The sequence below is a fragment of the Canis lupus genome, chromosome 36, assembly GCF_011100685.1.
Source record: "Canis lupus familiaris isolate Mischka breed German Shepherd chromosome 36, alternate assembly UU_Cfam_GSD_1.0, whole genome shotgun sequence".
In the NCBI taxonomy this organism is placed as follows: domain Eukaryota; kingdom Metazoa; phylum Chordata; class Mammalia; order Carnivora; family Canidae; genus Canis; species Canis lupus.
The window spans coordinates 26,354,915-26,374,405 of NC_049257.1; the positions used below are offsets into that span (position 1 = coordinate 26,354,915).

The 19,491-nt window shown below is 33.4% G+C and overlaps 1 protein-coding gene across 4 annotated transcripts in view; it reads right to left on the reverse strand.

Moving 5' to 3' along the window:
• NCKAP1 (NCK associated protein 1) overlaps positions 1-19,491 on the reverse strand; it is a 103,400-nt gene that overhangs the window by 36,690 nt on the left and 47,219 nt on the right. For all 4 annotated transcript variants that reach the window (XM_038585048.1, XM_038585047.1, XM_038585046.1 and 1 more), the window contains 8 exons: positions 17,650-17,706; positions 15,336-15,432; positions 14,837-14,943; positions 13,969-14,101; positions 11,366-11,447; positions 9,746-9,804; positions 3,635-3,780; positions 1,542-1,674 (listed from right to left, as the gene is read on the reverse strand). In XM_038585048.1, the coding sequence (XP_038440976.1) occupies positions 1,542-1,674; positions 3,635-3,780; positions 9,746-9,804; positions 11,366-11,447; positions 13,969-14,101; positions 14,837-14,943; positions 15,336-15,432; positions 17,650-17,706 (814 nt within the window). The remainder of the gene's footprint in view (positions 1-1,541; positions 1,675-3,634; positions 3,781-9,745; positions 9,805-11,365; positions 11,448-13,968; positions 14,102-14,836; positions 14,944-15,335; positions 15,433-17,649; positions 17,707-19,491) is intronic.

Below are 19,491 nucleotides of genomic sequence, written 5' to 3' on the forward strand. Positions count from 1 at the left end.
GTGGGACTCGATCCTAGGACCCCAGAATCACGCCCTGAGCCAAATGCAACCACTCAACTACTGAGTCACCCAGGTGCCCCTAATTACAGTTTTTTTTAAGAGAAAAAAAGAATGAGAGTCCAAATTGCTGAAGATCTAAGTGCTTTGGTGAGAAATGTTTACTTTCTCCATATGCAACAGACAACCACTGAGGATTCTCCCAGAAGGAAAGAGACTCTGGTGGCATTGTATTAGATAATCTTAAAGGCAGAAATACTGAAGGCAGGAAAACTATTTAGCAGTACATGTGGGGGCAGCCCGGGTGGCTCAGCGGTTTAGTGCCACCTTCAGTCCAGGGCGTGATCCTGGAGACCTAGGATGGAGTCCCGCATCGGGCTCCCTGCATGGAGCCTGCTTCTCCCTCTGCCTGTGTCTCTGCCTCCTCTCTGTATGTGTCTCTCATGAATAAATAAATAAAATCTTAAAAAAAAACAAAACAAAACAGGAGTACATGTGAAGAGTACTGCAAATTTGAGCTACAATAGTCACAAAAGCAAAACTGAGGGTAGAGGGTGAATTCAAGAAATGAAACCAGACAAAATTAAGAAGACTTCATGGGTGATTGAATGGGAAGGATGACTGAAGAAAAAATTAATAGTATACCTTGGGTATAAAGCTCAAGGAAAGAATCTATTAAATCTAAAAAGTCTAAAATTTGCTGGCGTTGCTATCCCCTCACAGTTAATATTCCTAAAAGCAATTCCTCCTAAACCTCTTGCAGGCTAAGTTCTGTCTCAGAGTCCCCTTCCAATGCACTGAGGAATACAATCTGCAACAGATGTTACTTAATGCTTAAAGACATTAATAATGCTACTGCTATTTGTTAGTTTCTTTTCTCCAAGCTCTGTAGTTCTAAGTAAAGGGACTCAACATAAGTTAAACTATAAAAAACCAGACCACTTAACTCTAATATATAGTCTTATCACACTTACAAAGTGACATTTCTTCTCTAAAATCAGGAGAAATACTGCATACTTTTTTGATACTTTTTATTGATAAAAGTACCAAGTAATTAAAATATTCAATAACTATGTGTGGCTGTATGTCTTACAAATACTAATAATGTTAATTTTGTTTACTATATCTATCATATTAACATCAGTAAAATTCCTCCTTGACATGTTTTATGTTTACAGTCAGTAATCGGTAATTCAATTTTTGATTCTTTCCAATAATAATTTAAGAGGAAAAGTAAGCATACAAAATCAATTACTGTATGTAGCTTTACCATAAATATGAATATTTAATCCATTTAATAAATGTAACCCCAAGTGATTTTATAATATGTTCTTAAAAATATATATGTGTATTTATTCATCTGTGGAAGTAAATGCTACATCTATTTTAATCTATTGAAACATTCTTCTGATTCTGCAAACAGAGAAATTAGGTAAGAAACTAGATTAGGTAATTGTGACTTTGCAAAATGTAGCCAGCTACATTTTGGTGTACTCTGGTGTATTCTACATACCATATAAATCATAATACTACCCTGAAATTACCTCTTCAGGACACAGTTCATGTGTGCAACTCATAAAATGAGTGCAAAGTAGTGGAAATGCAATGGAGTATCTTGACTGAGAGGGTAACTCCAAACACTGTTGAAACATCTTCTCGAAAGCACGACTATAAAAACTATATAAGGAAACAAATTAAAAATTAGAATATTTTATAGTAAAAAATTTTATGATACAGTTAATTTTGTTTGATTCAAGTGAATGAAAGCTATCAACTGGTAGCCTTTATTCCCTTAAGAAGAGAGTAGTTATTTCTCCAAAGACTATCTTTTATACACCAACAATCATTACAGAATAAAAGAAATATTATTTTATAATATTAACCAAGTTTTAAAATAAAAAAACACAAAATAAACTGTATCTATGGCATATGAACATAGGACATTCAAATCTCACACTACCAGATTTATCAAAGCCAAGTCATTATCAATTTTAAGAAACACCACTATTTTATGTACCACCAAGAAAGAAAAGCACTGTCAATTAAATAATGATGCACCATCAATTTAAAATTACTTCTGGATTTAGGAGATATTAAATATAAAAGACTATGAGTCAATAAAATATAGTACATCTTGGAATAGACAACCAGAAGTAGTAAACAAAAAAAAAAAAAAAAAAAAAAAAAAAAAAAAAAAGAAGTAGTAAACATGTCTTTATTTTGGATGTAGTAGACAAAATAAGAATGTGACAAGAAAAAAATGGGTAAAAATTAATTAAATATGACTGAAAATCACAAATTTTAAACATTACTCAATGTATTTTTACTTCTAAGGAAAGGGAAAAGGATTTTTTATTGCAGCAGCTTTCTTTTACCAATAGGTACCTTGCTGTAGATCAAATATATGTAGACCTAAAATGTTCCATTTTTCTTTCCAAGTCAGACAATAGTATACAGTTCTAAAAATAATCTTAAAATTCTTACAAATCTGACATGTGATATATTGTGTTTCAGTGATACATTGTTTCAGGAATTCCCTTAAGAAACCTCTCATGCCTTCCCTATCTGATGACCCGGATTTCTTCTGCAATACTGTTAATTAAAGCTATCCTAACAAACGGCCCAATCAGTGTGGACTGGGGGTATCTCCCCACACTAAAAAAAAAAACAACAACAACAGAAAAACAGTGAGAAGCTATTCATAATGATAGCTTTCAACACACAGAAACTACTATTAGTATCCACTGAGATTATCTCAGCATTGTAGAAATAAAGGATAATAGGTTACTCCAATTAGCCTCCATACACAGAAAAAAAGCCAAGAAGCAGATACAGCATTGATACTGCACAGCTTAGGAGCCAGAATACTTGAGTATGAATCCTGGTCCCACTGTTTATTAGTTTGATCACAATCAGGTTCATTTATTCTTTCAAACATTTATTAAGTATCTACCATGTTAGATACTAAGAAAACAAAAACCTGACCTTCCTTCAAGGACCACATTATGTAAGGGGAAAGAGAGGGAAGAAAAGAACTAAAAAGGCTATGATAAGAGCAGAGGAAAAAAAAAAAAGAGCAGAGAGGAACAGAGCACCATGGAGGAGTAGTCACCACATCATCATAATATTAACGTCTAATTTAATACTGCAGAGCGAAATTACTTGCCATTTAGTTTCCAACATTTGCTCTATTTGACCCTGATTCACAACTTCTTTTCCTTCATATAATGATGCAAAAGAGGGCCTTGAGGCAATCTAAAGTGACTGTTTTTTACCTCCTCAAAAAAAGTAAAATAAATTCACAACTCTTAGAACTAAAAAAAAAAGACATAAGATCCCTAACTTTGTAGACTTTTTGTTAGCAAGTTGCCAACTATTCCATTTATTTATTTTTTTTTTTGAAGATTTTATTTTTAAGTAATCTCTACATCCAACATGGGGCTCAAACCCCTATCATTGAGATCATGAGTCACATGTTCTACTGGTTGAGCCAGCTAGACACCCCTGTTCTTTTTATTCTTAGGAGTCTTTTACTGAATGGGCTCAAGGACTACAACACTAACATAAAAACAACCAACAAAGATATCTTTGAATACTAAAAATTTCAAATTCTGATTTTTAAAAAATTACCACATACCAAAATATGGAGAGATCTGATGTTTCCACCAACATTTCCACCAAAGAATCTACCATTTTTGTATGAAAAATTATTGTATTCATCATCTTTCCAAGTTCTCTGTGATCTGCAAGGCTAAGTGAAGCCTTAGAAACACTAGTATATGCCTGTGAAAGTCAAAAACAAAAGTAGTTTAAGAACAGACCAATATTTCAGCCTTGACATTCTACAGGGGAAAAAAAAAAACCCACTACTGAAAAATTTCTAGTGTTTATTTTGACACTGTATCAATAACATCACCTTTTTAAAGCTGTCAATAGTGACCAACTTGAAATTCCTATCAAGAAAATTATTTACATAAACAAACAGGTATTACTGTCAATAAAACAAAATCTAATATGTGGGTCATTCATATTGAACCCCAAAGGAACTGAAGTTACAATATCAAAAGTATAAAACAGTGAATTATCAGTTAACCCTACTAAAAGAAATTTTTAATCTAGTTTGAAAGAAAACATACGTGGGAAACACAGAGATGAAAGGAAGTACTGTACGTTTTGATTCACTGAGGTTTTAGATTATACTGAATAATTAAAAACTAGGTAATATGACACACTGTACTAACTGATGGATTCTAGAAAAGAACTGAAGATAGTAAAAATTAATGTAGGTTGACCAATAAGGTGACAGAACTTAACCAAAACCATGAGGATAGCTTTATGGGAAAAGAAACACTGTAACAGTGTTTATTACAAGGGTATCAAATCAGAGAGCAGAAATCTGTCCATGGACAGTGAGCATTCCAGAAAGGCACAGAATGAGAATAGGAGGAGTGTCTACAGAATAAATACTGTTCACTATGGCTACAGTTAAAGTGAAAAGAAGAGAGGGGATCCCTGGGGGGCTCAGCGGTTTAGCACCTGCCTTTGGCCCAGGGCGTGATTCTGGGGTCCTGGGATCGAGTCCCGCATTGGGCTCCCTGCAGGGAGCCTGCTTCTCCCCCTGTGTCTCTGCTTCTCTCTCTCTCCCTCTCTGTCTCTCATGAATAAATAAATAATCTTAAAAAGAAAAAAAAAAAAAAAGAGAGAGAGAGAAAGTGGTATAAGACGAGAGTCCACCAGATCTTGTAGACCCCTTTCATGAACTAAAGGTTTTGCACAGTGGCCAATTATTGTTTTAGAAAGATTATTCTATGCAGTGGAGGGAATTGGGGAAAGGTGGACAGAAAGGGAATAGGAGGCAGAGATCTGTTAGCAGGCAGGAGTGGCAATAATCCAGACAGGATCATGATGGTCTGGTCTACAATGGTGGTATAGTTTAAAACAGTTTCATCCGGGAAATGACTAGAAATGGTGGGCAACTGAAGAGCTACGAATCGTGGCCAGGGTTCTGGCTTTTGGGAAATACTTCCTCGTGGATCTCATGTATGCCTACACATTGGATATGCCAAGAATGCAAGACCCAGAGCACTCATTACTCAGGCCATTTCTCAAGGTTGTATTTGCAGCTACCAAACTTGAGGAATGAGGTCATCTCGACCTCTGGATCAAAGAGCTAGTATGCTTGTATTGGTAAAAGGGAGGGTGCATCAAATTCAGTGTTCCCTAGCTGCAACATAAACCTACTGTGTACCCACCATTCATCTGGGTTCCTCTGGGCCTTCCACCATGGGTCATGGAAGCAAGGGGAAAAAATGATACATATACACTAATGCTCATGATGCTTCCTGTGCAGTGAATAATTAAGTCCTTTGTCTCTGATGCAGGGGCCCCATGTCTTCTGCCAGTTTCCATGAAATAGTAGACTATAAACAATTATTTCCTTGTAAACTGGATAAAAATCAACTCTTAGCCTCTACAATAACAAGGGGCCAGAGCATGGATAATTACTGTTTACTAACACAGAAACACCACAGACAAAACAGAGTTTTATAGTTTTTGAATAAATGAAGAAGAATGAGGGCAATATTCTGACGGCATGGACATATATTACAAATTAAGTCTAACAGAAGTTTATCTTTAATCAGCTTTACAGTTTAAAGAGGAAACACAGTTGTGGCCATGAGCTTAATAAAGACTTTCATTAACTGACCTTCATTTCAAAAATTCTGAATTAAAATATCACTGTGGAAACAATTTCAGATGAAATGGATGGTGACAAAATGAGATAATTTAACGTAAAAGACTTATTTGAAATACTTGACAACAATGAAAGGAGAAATAGGTTATTTTTTTTAAAAAAAAAAGGTTTAAATAAAAGTGTAAGATATGAACAACCCAAGTAAATTTGATGACAGAAGAAAAGAAGATAAATGAAGATAGATGACTAAAGATGCTTAAGACACTACTGGAATACATAGGGGAACAAGAAGTAGGAAGGAGAAAAATAATGACAGAGAATACATGGAGAAAGAATGCTTTAAAGATTAGAAAAAAGGAAAAAGATCAAAATGACGTATAAAAGACCAATGACCTTAAGATCAAATTGGATAGGACTCCAGTTAAGGCAGAAAACAATTACAAAATTCTCCCAAAGCCTTATCCTTCTGGCCCTGCACTACAAGAATTACTGCTACCTAGAGAACTCTACACCCTCTCGGGCCACGCGCTCATACCCAACTCTTATCCTTCTATTTGATCACTCATCAGTCATCTCTCTTGTGAAGGCTTCTTCCCTCTTGTAGTAATACTTTACACTAAAAAGTCTCTTTACTTGCCCTTTCCTCCTGTGTAGGCTATTTTCCTATTCAATTTCTACCCATCTTTCAAGATCTGGGCAAAATGATGCTTTCTCTATAGTCGTTATTAGCAATTCCAACATGAAAAAAAGCTTTCTCCCCTCTAAGAAAACTATAGTTAATTATAATCATACTCTGTCAAGTAGCATCTTTTACACTTTCAACCGCTACTTAATTTTCATTATCTTTTATGCCTGTCTCCACACCCAAATTTATAATATCCTCAAAACAAGATTTGTACTCCTCTACAGATTATAAAATAATGTTCAATATTTTATCTCCTGTATCCTATGGTCTAGTCAGTAGGCATGGAACCTTCATTGCTGACCTATTCTTCATCACCTATGCAAACCTTCTGGATTCTCACCACTGCCTCACAAGTTGCACTTTCCCGCTCAGACAAGACTTCTCTGGCTTAGTTGTATGTCCCACTGCTTTCTTCCTTGTATGCTCTGCCCTTCTGTCACTAAAAATGAAGAGTTATAGAGAGTGACTTTATGTCCCAGTCACGATTATGAGCAATGTTATGGGTTAAATTCTATCCACAAAAAATATGTTGAAGTCATAGTCCCCAGTACCTCAGAAAGTGACCTTACTTGGAAACAGCGTCTTTACTGAGGTAATCAAGTTAAAAAAGAGGTCATTAGAGTGGGCCCTAATCCAATAAGACCAGTATCCTTATAAGAGGAAAAATTTGGACACAGAGATATGTACAGATTATATGAAGAGAGACAGGGACAATGCCATGACAGTGACTCATCTACAAGCCAAAAAACATCAAAGATTGCCAGCAAATCACCAGAAGCTAGGAAAAAAGCATAGAAAAGATTTTCCCTCATAGCCCTCAGAAGGAATCAATCCAGCTGACACCTTGATTTCAGTCTTCTAGCCTCCGTAACTATAAAACAACAAATTTCTATTGTTTAAGCCATCCAGCTTTGGTATGCTATCACGGGAGCCTTAGCAAACTAATAAAAGCAAGAATACAACATATGAAAAAATCAGAGAGAGTGATATTCTTATAATCACTCATAAAAATTAAAAATACTTACAAAGGGATCTGTCAGTTCTACATTCTTAATGCTTATACAAATGCTTTATATTTTGCCATATGACTGAACACAGCTAAATTATCAAGTGATTCCTTCAAATGAGTAAGCTTAATAATCCTGAAAGTATTTAATAAGGGTAAATTTGGGATGTACCTAAATCTCTATAATTTTCTGAACCCAAATGTTGGTTTAGGCACTCTCACAAACTGACAGCAGAAGACTTAAATACTAAATAGTTCAAGCTTTTTGACAATGAATGACTTTCAAAATTCTAAATGTGGATATCCTTTGGCAGAGCAATTTCACTTTTATTTTCACCTTATATGCTCCACTTCTATATTGTTTCACAGATCTTGTTAAAACAAAGAAATGTTCATTTCTAAACTTTATTTTTAATAGGAAGAAAAAATCTTTTATACATACACACTTATTATTTTGGGGTAGTGGTGTTAAGTGTTCTTCCCTGATTTCCCACTAACCAACTCTGCAACTTCAGGCAAGTTACTTAATACTAGTGGTCTTCTTTATAAAATCATCTCCAAAAGTATGCAACCACAGAACAAAGAACGAGAATGAAAAAAATGTCCATGTATTTTGAGGTTCGAAGAAAAGAACCTGAGAGCAAAATTACCTCAGGGAACTAAGCAGACTGCCAGAAAAGCATGCTCTTCCTAGGAGTCCTTCCTGAGACTGGGCTGATCTAAAAATGACTTCCACCAATATATATTGGTTATATTTTTACTTTATAATTAAACAAACAAAAATTAATTTAAGTTGCACAGCCATGTGTATATATAGTATAATCCCACTTACCGTTTGAATACCTAAAAGGATATAAGCCACTTATTAAGTGAGTATTTCTGAGGTATGAAACTGGGAAAAGTACAAACTTTCATTTCCTACTTTACCTCTGGGTATTCTGACATTTTATAATGAGAACATAATATTATTATTTTAAAAATATATTTTAAAAATATGCAGTTATTGAAAAAACTGGGCCATAGTCTCCACATAATTACTAGAACTATTTAAGGGGCAATTAAATCCCATCATTAAATTCATAGTATACACAAAGATTTTAAGCTTGAATTTAAAAGTCCTTAAAAACTATGTATGTGAGTTATATATTAAATGAAAACTGAACTTTTAAAGTCTACTACCACTTATTTCTGCATTTCAGAAAAATGAAGCTTATGACACTATATCGGGACAACAAACTACACCCTGTGAGCTGCCTGCTTGTTCTTTTCTAAAGAAGATATCCAGACAGCTAACAAACACATGAAAAGGTGCTCAACATCATTAATCATCAGGGAAATCAAAATCAAAATCACAATGACATATCACCTCACATCTGTTAGAAAAGCTATTATCAAAAACACAAGGCAAGAATGTGGAGAAAAGGGAAGCCTCATGCACTTAGTGGGAATGTAAATGGATGCAGCCACTATGGAAAACAGTATGGAGACACCTCAAAAAATTAAAACTACCATATGATCCAATAATTCCATTTCCAGGTATTTATCTGAAGGAAATGAAACACTACCTCAAAAAGATTATCTACAAACCCATGTTCACTGCAGCACTATTTGCAACAGCCAAGACATGGAAATAGCCTAAGTGGCAACTGGTGGATAAACAGATAAAAGAAATGGCATTGTAAATACATATATGTATAAACACACACACAATATTATTTAATCAGAAGAATGGGGCAAATCCCACCATGCGCAACAACACGGGTGGACCCTGAAGGCATTATGCTAAGTGAAGTAAGTCAGACACAGAAAGTCAAAGATCAAATGATCTCACATGTGGAATTTTTAAAAATAACAAAACCCCCAAAAATCTAAAACTGAACTCTCAGACAACAGATTGCTGGTTGCCAGAGGTGGGGAGCCAGAGTTGAGCATTATGGGTGAAGGTAATCTGAAGGTATAGACTTCCAGTTATAAGATAAATAAGTCCTGGAGATTTCATGTACAGCATGATTACTGTCTCAGGAATACTGTACTGCATATTTGAAATTTGCTAAGACAGCAGATCTTAAAAGTCCTCATCATAAGAAAAAATATTTCTAACTATGTGTGGTGATGGATGTTAATTAGACTTATTATGATCATGTTGCAATATGTACAAAACTCATTATGTTGTAAACCTGAAAACTCATATGTTGATACCTTAATAAAAATGTTTCTTCTATGAGGTAAAAAATTATAGTTACACAAAACTAGTCTTTTCAACACATACACAACAATGAATCTTTTTCTTATTAAACGTTTTCATGTTAACAAAAATATTCAATACTCAAAACAGAATGACAAAATTATTAATTATTCTTACCTGTAATCTAAACCAATCTAATCTCATTCCTCTGAAATCAAATACTTCCCCATCTTCAACTACAATAAGAGAAAAAAGATTACAGAGGAAGTTAATGTTTCACAGATACAGAATCAGAGTTTTAAAATTTAAGATCTAAGACAATTCCATGTATGGCCATCTACATAAAAGAATTAAAACCAGAGTCTTAAAGAGGTATTTGTACACCATGCTCACAGCAGTATGATTTACAAGAGCCAAAAGGCAAAAGCAGCCCAAATGTCCATCAACAGAGGAATAGATGAACAAAATGTGGTACATTATTCAGCCTTAAAAAGGAAGGAAATTCTGGCACATGCTATAGCGTAGTTGAACCTTGAGGACATTATGCTAGTGAAGTAAGTTAGTGACAAAAAGACAAATACTACATGATCCCACTTATGAGGCATCTGGAGTAGTCAAACCCCTGGAACCAGAAAGCAGAATGGTAGATGTCAGGGGCAAGGGAAAAATCAAGAGCTGTCTTTAATAGCTATGGAGTTGCAGTTTTCAAGACGAAAAGTTCTGGGGACTGGTTGCACAACTATGTGAATACACTAAACACCATTACACAGCACACTTAAAAAAAAAAAACAAAAATAATTTAATCACTAAGACACTGAAGTCATTCTCAAATCCTATAAAGATGTTGATATAAGGAGGGAGTTATATGCTAGGAGAAGTGTAAAGTACAGACTTCTGCCCTAAACTCTAAATGCCAATTTTGAAGAAGCTAGAACAGAGCTTGAGAAGTCCTGTTAACAGAGGCTTTTGCAGAGCATGGTGAAGCTCCTCCAAGTAACTATAAACCAAGTATCACCAGGCAACTTTACAATAGTTTCTCTATTTTTAAGTGTGATAAAGACCGATTAAAATTTATTACTCGGGATCCCTGGGTGGCTCAGCGGTTTAGCGCCTCCCTTTGGCCCAGGGCGCGATCCTGGAGTCCCGGGATCAAGTCCCGCATCAGGCTCCTGGCATGGAGCCTGCTTATCCCTCCTCCTGTGTCTCTGCCTCTCTCTCTCTCTCTCTGTGTGACTATCATGAATAAATAAATAAAATCTTTAAAAAAAAAAAAAAACTTATGTGAATTAAACAGGATAATATGTATATGCCTACCACTTTTTAAAACATTTTATCAGTGGTACCAAATATTGTCATAGCTGATGCTTGGGCTGTATATACACTTCGTTATGCTTTGTTTTTTTAATTACAAAATACCTTCTTTCTCCCTGCTGAAAAATAAGATATTTCAAGCTATAATTCTCATTTTTTTTAAGACTTTATTTATTAATTCATGAGAGACACAGAGAGAGGCAGAGACTCAGGCAGAGGGAGAAGCAGGCTCCTCACAGGAGCCCGATGTGGGACTGGATCCCAGGACCCGAGGAGGTAGACACTCAACTGCTGAGCCATCCAGGCGTCCCCTCATTATTTTGATAAACATTATGACACACACACTTTGGCAACTTTTGCTTCAGAGAGAACAAATTAAATGTGTCCAAAAATAAGTATATAAAAATTAACTGTTAAATCCCCTCCTTAATAATCACATTTGAAAACCTAATCAGAAGAAAATATGCTTTTATTTGGAAGACTTACCTTGTTTTACACTCAAGGAAGTCATAGTGTTAACAAAAGAGGACATGATGATTGATTCATCTTCAGGGCAAACAGAAAGATTCTGAAAAAAGAAACAAAGAACAATGTTAAAAACATCTAACTCAGGAAACAATTCATAGGTCCGTCAATTTGGTGGATGGATAAACAAGCTGGTATGGCCATATTATGGAATATTTTTCAGCCTGAAACAGGAATGAAATGTTGATACATACATTAATATGGATCAATCTCAAAAACACTATGCTAATTCAAATAAATCACAAACAATAGATTATATAGCATATGATAGCATTTATATGAAAAAAAAATTTTTTTTAAGGTAAAAGTGACAAAAAGCAGATCAAAAGCAGATCAATGGTTGCCCAGGGTTAGAGAATGAATCAATTACAAAAGTACACAAGAAAAAAAAAAAAAAAAAGGACACAAGAAAACTGTTAAGTGTTGGAAACTTTCTAGGTCTTGACTGCAGTGGTAGTAACATGAATGTACACAGTTGTCAAAATTGAAATGGTATACTGAGAACAAGTGACTTTTATTGTGTATAAATTATACTTCATCAAAAGACCAAAAAATCCCTCTCAAGCCAGCTAAAAAAATGAATACCTTATAAACTGCACCTGAAGTGCATGCTGAATAATATTTTTTCAAAAAGTAGATACTTAGCTCACAAACAGCATAATTTTCTAAAACCTATACAATATGTGCATAATTTCACTATACTGTACACTTAAAAATAGTTAACATAAAAATTTGCATATGATACTTATTTTACCACAACAAAAAAATTTAACACCTATTACAATGAACTATATTAACAAATTAATCTTAGTTCTAAATTTAAATCCTAGTAAATGGGTAAAAACACCATGCATGTACCTTACAACCAAAAAGGGTATAAGAAGCTCGGGCTATGGAGTTAATAAAGCCTATGCTCAAATACTGGTTCTATTACTTATGAACTGTATGATACTGAGCAAGTCATACAAAGTCTTTTTTCCCCAACAAATGGTAACAATACCTACCCCCAGAGAATTGTTGTATAGATATAGTAAAATACATCATCAACAGATCTGATAATAATTAGTATTAGTATTATTATTGGTAATGTGACTGTAATTCCAGAAAAAAATAAAACATTATTTTTCCTAGTATTGTTAAAACACAACTGATGTAAAAGATACCTAAAGAGATGGAATGACTTAAAAAATTTAATATTATATAACATAAATCTGAAATGTATTAATTAATATCCAACTTCAGCAAGTTTCAAAATGACATGAAAGCAGGAGTCTGGTTTATTTTTTAAATTGTGATAGCACAAAAGCCTCTCCTTTATCTGGTAAGTGACAACTATTTAAATAAAAGTACAGAAAACAGTAACATTTTAGGGATAAAATCAGCTCTTCCATTTCCTTTTTTAATGGACATTCTAGACAAGAAGCATCTGAGCTCCATCTAGTGGATAAAGGAAGAAATACACCAGTTCAGGATACCAAACTATAAGGTGTGTATGTTCCAAGATAAACAATTTACAATTTTTTCTTTTCTTATGTGCATTTTTAGGTAGGTTTGAAAAAAAATCAGTATTTCAAAGTATGGTTATTTCATTGGAAAATGAGTAATTTTTTTTTTAAGATTTTATTTATTTATGAGAGATACAGAAAGGGAGAGAGAGAGGCAGAGACACAGGCAGAGGGAGAAGCAGGCTCCATGCAGGGAGCCCAACGTGGGACTCGATCCTGAGTCTCTGGGATCATGCCCTGAGCTGAAGGCGGCACTAAACCACTGAGCCACCTGGGCTGCCCGGAAAATGAGTAATTTCAGAATAGTCTTATAAAGAGAATTCATGCTGTTCTTTATACTGTGTTAGCTTATGACACTCTTTAGACATCTTTATTTTTATAAAATGAAGTGAAAAAAAATTTTCCTTACAGTTAGCTTATTTGGAATAAAAGTAAAACAAATTTATATTAAGATGAAAAAGACTGAATAAAGAAATTATGGAGACAAAAGTAAGACTAAAAATCCATAGAGGAAGTCCAAATTGAAAATAAAATAAAATCAGGACAACTAGATGATTCTTTTTTTTTTTTTTTAAATCTGGTCATTTACTAACACACTATGCCAAAAGATTTATATTCTATTTTTCCTCTAAAACTTGGTTACCAATTATAATATCTCCATCATCTCATCTTTATTGCCATAGCCGCCGACCAAGTTCAGGCTCTCATCAGCTCTCTTCTGACCTCTCTGCCTCCTCCTTTGGCCCCCAGCAAATCCATCATCCACACTGAGCCAGAGGGATTCTGTTAGTAAATCTTTTTGCAAGGCCTTCTAAAATTTTGCCACTGTATACCTCCACCCCCACAGTAAAGAATTATTCCCTGCATTGTGTTCACTCTGAGCTTTGTACACACTTAAGCATAACACCTATTACATATCTCCTTGACAAGATATGACAATGACTTACTTATATTTGTATCTCCACCACCTGACACTAAATTATTTTGAGCAAGCAAATTAGTTACTAGAAAGGAGGGAAGGAAGGAATAAGAGGGAGAACAGCATGAGACAGTTTTTACCTGCACAAGTTCATTGAGAACAACAGCATCAAAGCCAGAAAGGTACTGTACATAATACCTCTGCATTACAGGTCCGTATTTCCTTACATGTGCTCTAAGCTCTTCCATGTAAAATATTAATTCAGCAATGTGCCTTTTAAAAAAAAATTCAAGAGAAGTACACAAAAAATAAATTCATCAATCTCAAGGAACACATAAAATGCCTTTTCTTAGAAAAAGCACTGCTAAATATCATCTTATGTGAACTACTTTTTAAAGATATCTCCTATGATGGAAAGTAAATTAAAAAAACAGCAAAACAGCTATAACTAAAAAATTAACAAAGGACCACCCAAAATGAAAATAAAATTAGGGTATCTCAAAAATTACATCATTAAAAAAAATATCACAAATAAAAGACGATTAGAGGATTGGGAAGAAATAAGATTTTTATATATGCTCTTACTTCTCTGCTTCATTTATCTAACTCTTATTGAAAGACTGTAGACTAAAAAGATAGACATTTCAAATAACACACTTGGTACAACTCTACTTCATAAGGATTCTTATTTAAATTTTTGTGTGGTTAATCATTTTAAAAACTGAATTCCAAAAGAAATATTACTGGTTATAGCAAGAAAACAAGTAAGAACTTTACTTTATACCTAGGGTATTGGAAAGGAAACATTAAAAGCCCTAATATTAAGCTACAGTTGACTTTGCATTATAATTTGTATCATCTAATGATATATTACAAATATTACTTTACTATGAAATATGAAAAGCCCTAAAAAAGATTTTTCAAAATAATTTAACTCCACGTTTTCAAATTCCACATTCCATATATCAAAATATTCAAAAAATAACTTTTTAAATGTCGCTAACTTACTTGTCTATAAAGTCATCTGCACTCTTCTTTGGCATGTTATCTGCATGACGAAGTAGCCAGATAATTTCATCACGGGCAAAGGATAATGCCATAAAAACAAAAAGTGCCTAATTAAAAAAATAAACAACATTGCTTATTCTCATGCCAAGATTATAAACAAAACCTTACTCATAATCTTTCTGTAAGCAAAGTCACTGGCAAAAGCTAATAAAATCAAGTTCAATAAACAAAAATGAAAACAGAAGAAAACTTGGGAAAGTATACATGTAAGGAAGAAGTGAGAAAAACGCAAAGAAGTGTGATATGTGAGTGTCAATTCATTCTCAGTTTTAGTAAGACTTCAAATTTTAGCACAACTTCCCATAGAGTATTTTTAAATTTTAATATGGTACACCAATAGTTGAGATAAGAATTAAAACAAATTTTAGTAAAACTTCACAATGAGTTTTTCATTTTAAGAAGGCATACCTATAATTAAAATAAGAATTAAATTAATTACCTTAGGACCTAGCAAGCCAGGTTGATCAGAGAGGACAGTAGCCAATTCTTTCAGCGCAGACCTTAAAAATTTGCGTCTTTCTCTGTGCATTGAACCACTATAGGGAAAGACATCATTATAATTTATCTGTTTCCACTAAAATCATTACTGGCTATTAAATGACTTATCATTTCAGGTCAATTTCCAAAGATTTTTTTAGAAAGCAGAAGCCCTACAAATATCTTCTATGGTATGTCATCTCATTAAATGACTTTCCAATCTTATGTTTATCCTCACCTTTCTTGCATTGTTTTTATAACCATGTTTATTCTGTTACTCTCCACCTATCAAAATCCTACTCAAACTTTAAGACCAATCCTTCAAGAAGCATTTCCCAAAATCCAGATGTCTGTTTCTAAATAATTTCCATAAATTTAATAACATTTAGCATAGCACTTCATAAACTGAACTGTGAAATCCTTGAAAGCAAGCAATGCTCTACTATATAGTTTCTGTCATCCCCACACACACACACACAAAAATCAATGAACACAAGTTAATATCTGATTATGTATATCCTAGTTTCCTAAGTACATTCCTGTTAAATATGTGAGACCCTTTAAAGAGCTATATACAATAAAGATATTAGGATGAGATCATTTGGCACTCTTGTTCAAAAGCAGGAAGGGAAGAGATAATTATAAATATTCATTACTAGGTATTTTTAAAATACAAAATTTTAAAAAATAATTACTCTTACATATTAACATGGAAAAAAAAATCACAGAATATCCTAAGTATTCCAACTCTTCATCACACTATGCAAGACATACACTGTCCCAATTTAAGTTTTAATTTTAAGATTGTGATAGGTTTAAAAAAAAGGCAGTCCTCAACACACACACACACACATACACACACTCACACACTATGTATATATGCCAAAACAGCAAGTATAAAGAATACAGAATACCAGAAATTTGGCTGGGACACAGCAGGTTAGTTTTAGAAGACACAGATACTTCTAGTTCCAGCCTCTCATCTATAAAAAAGGGATGATGATACCTGCCTCAAAGGATACATCTTTCATAATGGCTGATACATAGTACTTTTACAATGTTAGGTTAATTCCAATGACAAGCACTTTTTTAATCTAACGATAACAAAGTCATCCAGTACGATTTCTAAGACGAAAAAGGGCAAGGTTATTTGGACTATTTTACTACACAGAGTTGTTGCAAGGAGCCTGCGGTGTTATTAATACAGAGAGAAAAGGTCTATAAAGTAGTATGCCTGGCACATGGTAATGAGGAATTCCTATGAAAAATTACTACTGCTTACTGTTTATGATTACTTTATAATAATAAAGGGGGGGAAATGCCTTACCTTTAAAAGAGTTTCATAAAAGATAGCTATGACACCATATATGTGCTTAAAACAGGGTGTATCCCATGAAGAAGTGAAAAACATTTGTATTTCTGTATGTTAAGAAAGGAATTCTAACACACTCCAAAGTATGTTATTTGTACTAGAAAATAACTTGTTAATCATATAAGCATTTCATTCAAGTAAAAAAATATGCATGAAGAAATGATATAGCACTGACAGCAATGAATAAAGATGGTTTAAATTCCCAACATCCATCCCTTAACTTAAACCTAAATTCTAAAACTTCTTGCTTGTGGCTTTACATCTGGCAGTGCTATAATGACAAAGGTGCATTATCTTCTCTCTGGCTTATAGAAATAAGATAGGTCAAATATTACTTCTACCTAGGCTCACCAGAGAAAAGATATACACAAGTATACCATATATTTAACAATTAAGTTGAAATATCAAGTTATTTATAATTATTTCTGAGAAAATTGGGAAGTTGCTCAAAGATCTTAAATATGCTAATTTTTAAGTTATTCTACTTACTAATGTAAAATATTTACCACAATTCAGGAAAGCCATATTTTGAAAAGTAAATACTATTGAGGGGAGTGTAAAGATGTCAATTTTCATGAAATAGTACAAAAATCATCACAACTTGCAAAGTATTGACACAAAAGCATGGCAATAGTAAAAGACTTGAGTGACACCTAAAATAAAGGCTCTGTAAGGTACTTCCTAGAGTATTTTTATTAATACCTCAAAAATACTTAAGGACTGTATGTATGCACTAACTTGAAGCTTACAAGATACTGATATATATTTATTTTTCATTGATTCAAAGTCCCCCATTTCTATCACATCTTGCATACCAAAAGTCTGCAATCATTGAACAAAATTATGCTTTAAGAAAAGAATTCTTCTTGATTGTAACTTCCACAGATAAGATTGAACTACTTACGCATGTGACACAGCTGCCTCTTTGCATTCTCTTATGTCATTAATACGCTTATTATAGCTACATGCAAAAAAAAAATTTAAAGCCATGTTAATCTTAATTTCATCAGTAACAGTCAAAACGAGTTAGCCAAATACTAAAAGTCAATTATAAATGACTATTAGCAACAAGAAAAACTAGCCCTCAAACTAGAAGTGCATGGAAGAAATCTACCTCCCTCCTTTCTCGGTCCCTTACAGTACCAGTTAAGTCTTCTTAGAAAAACAGATCTCATATTATATTATATCTAACAAAAAAAAAATAAAGCTCACTATGTAGATCTTGAGTAAATACACCTCATTCAGCCCCCATAAAGACATTAAAATTATACTTCCATTGCAATTAATAGTGGTTTCTAAAAAATCTCAAGTAATAACAAAGCTATTTAATGCTATCTCATTAAAAAAAATTCTGAAAGAACATATATTAGGTCAGCAACACTAGTGAATGTTTAGACATACTAGTTTTGTTGTACAAAAAACTGGGGTGGGAAAGCATATGACTACTTTAAACTAAAACAGGACACCAACATCAAAAAGTTTAAAGGTAACATCTGAAAAATAAGTGCTAATAAATGTTATTTTCGTAACTACTACATACAAAAACTGAAAATTCCTATAATGTTAAAGAAAAACTATATTCCTAAAAAAAAAAAAAAAAAAAAAAAAAAAAAAAACTATATTCCTGACAACCTGGCTAAAACCAGTTATACCAAAAACTTCAACTTCTAAATTAAATACTCTTAAGATTTATATGTTCTTTGAGCAAATGTCCAAAATACACTAATTCTGTAATCACTGTCCTTTACAATTAAGAAGCTTTTATACTTAATGATCTGACTTGTAACTACTGCTAAGTCATATTTTAAATTGATCACTCATGATTGAATAAAAAATTAACAATTTCCAACTTTAAATAAGATTCTTAACTGGTAAATTTATTAGAAAAGCATAACAAAAAAAAAGGGAAAGAAAAGTGTAACAAAAAGACAGTCTCATGATGCCATGAAGCGTATGTGTATCATAAATAACATAAGCTTGCTCAATATATAGACCACCTGGTTCTAAATGCTTATAATTTATATATAAATATGATTTCACAGAGACGTTATCAATATGGTAAGACACAATACAAGTTTCAGGATTTTCAATCTGAATTAATTAGAAAATGAAAAATCAATTAGAAAATATCCCAAAAGACAGGGGGTAGTTGCAGGTACTCTAGCATCTAAAATAAAAGCCACATAAGAGTTGGAAAGTACACGGGGCACTAGACCTCAGTTTATGACTAAGAATGTCAGAAACACCCATGCTGACAGAAATCAGAATAGTCACTTGAGAAGGGGATTGATGGATGGGAGATGGAGCGTGGCAGCAGTGACCCAGAAGGGTGCAAATCAATTTTCTAGGGATAATGGAAATGTTCTATATCTTGATCTAGGAAATCAACAACAGTATTCATATGCAAAGTTGTTGAGTTATACACCTAAAATTTATGCATTTTTCTGTCTGTAAATTTTACTTCAAAATTACTAGGGAAACAAAAAGCAGATTCCATTAACCTCTTCAAGATATAGATATAGGAAATACAAGTCAGGAATGATGTCCAGGCTTTTAATTCACATCACAGAGTAATTCTTACACTAAAATTTGAGGCTTAAGTTGATAGTCTTAAACAAGACTATCAAGTTGATAGTCTTTATTGACTAACAGATGCTTTGTATCAATTTCATCAAGACGTTTCCAAACTGGATATGAAGTAAATCTAGGTAAACTTCATTTCTACCTCAGCTAAAAAACAAAACAT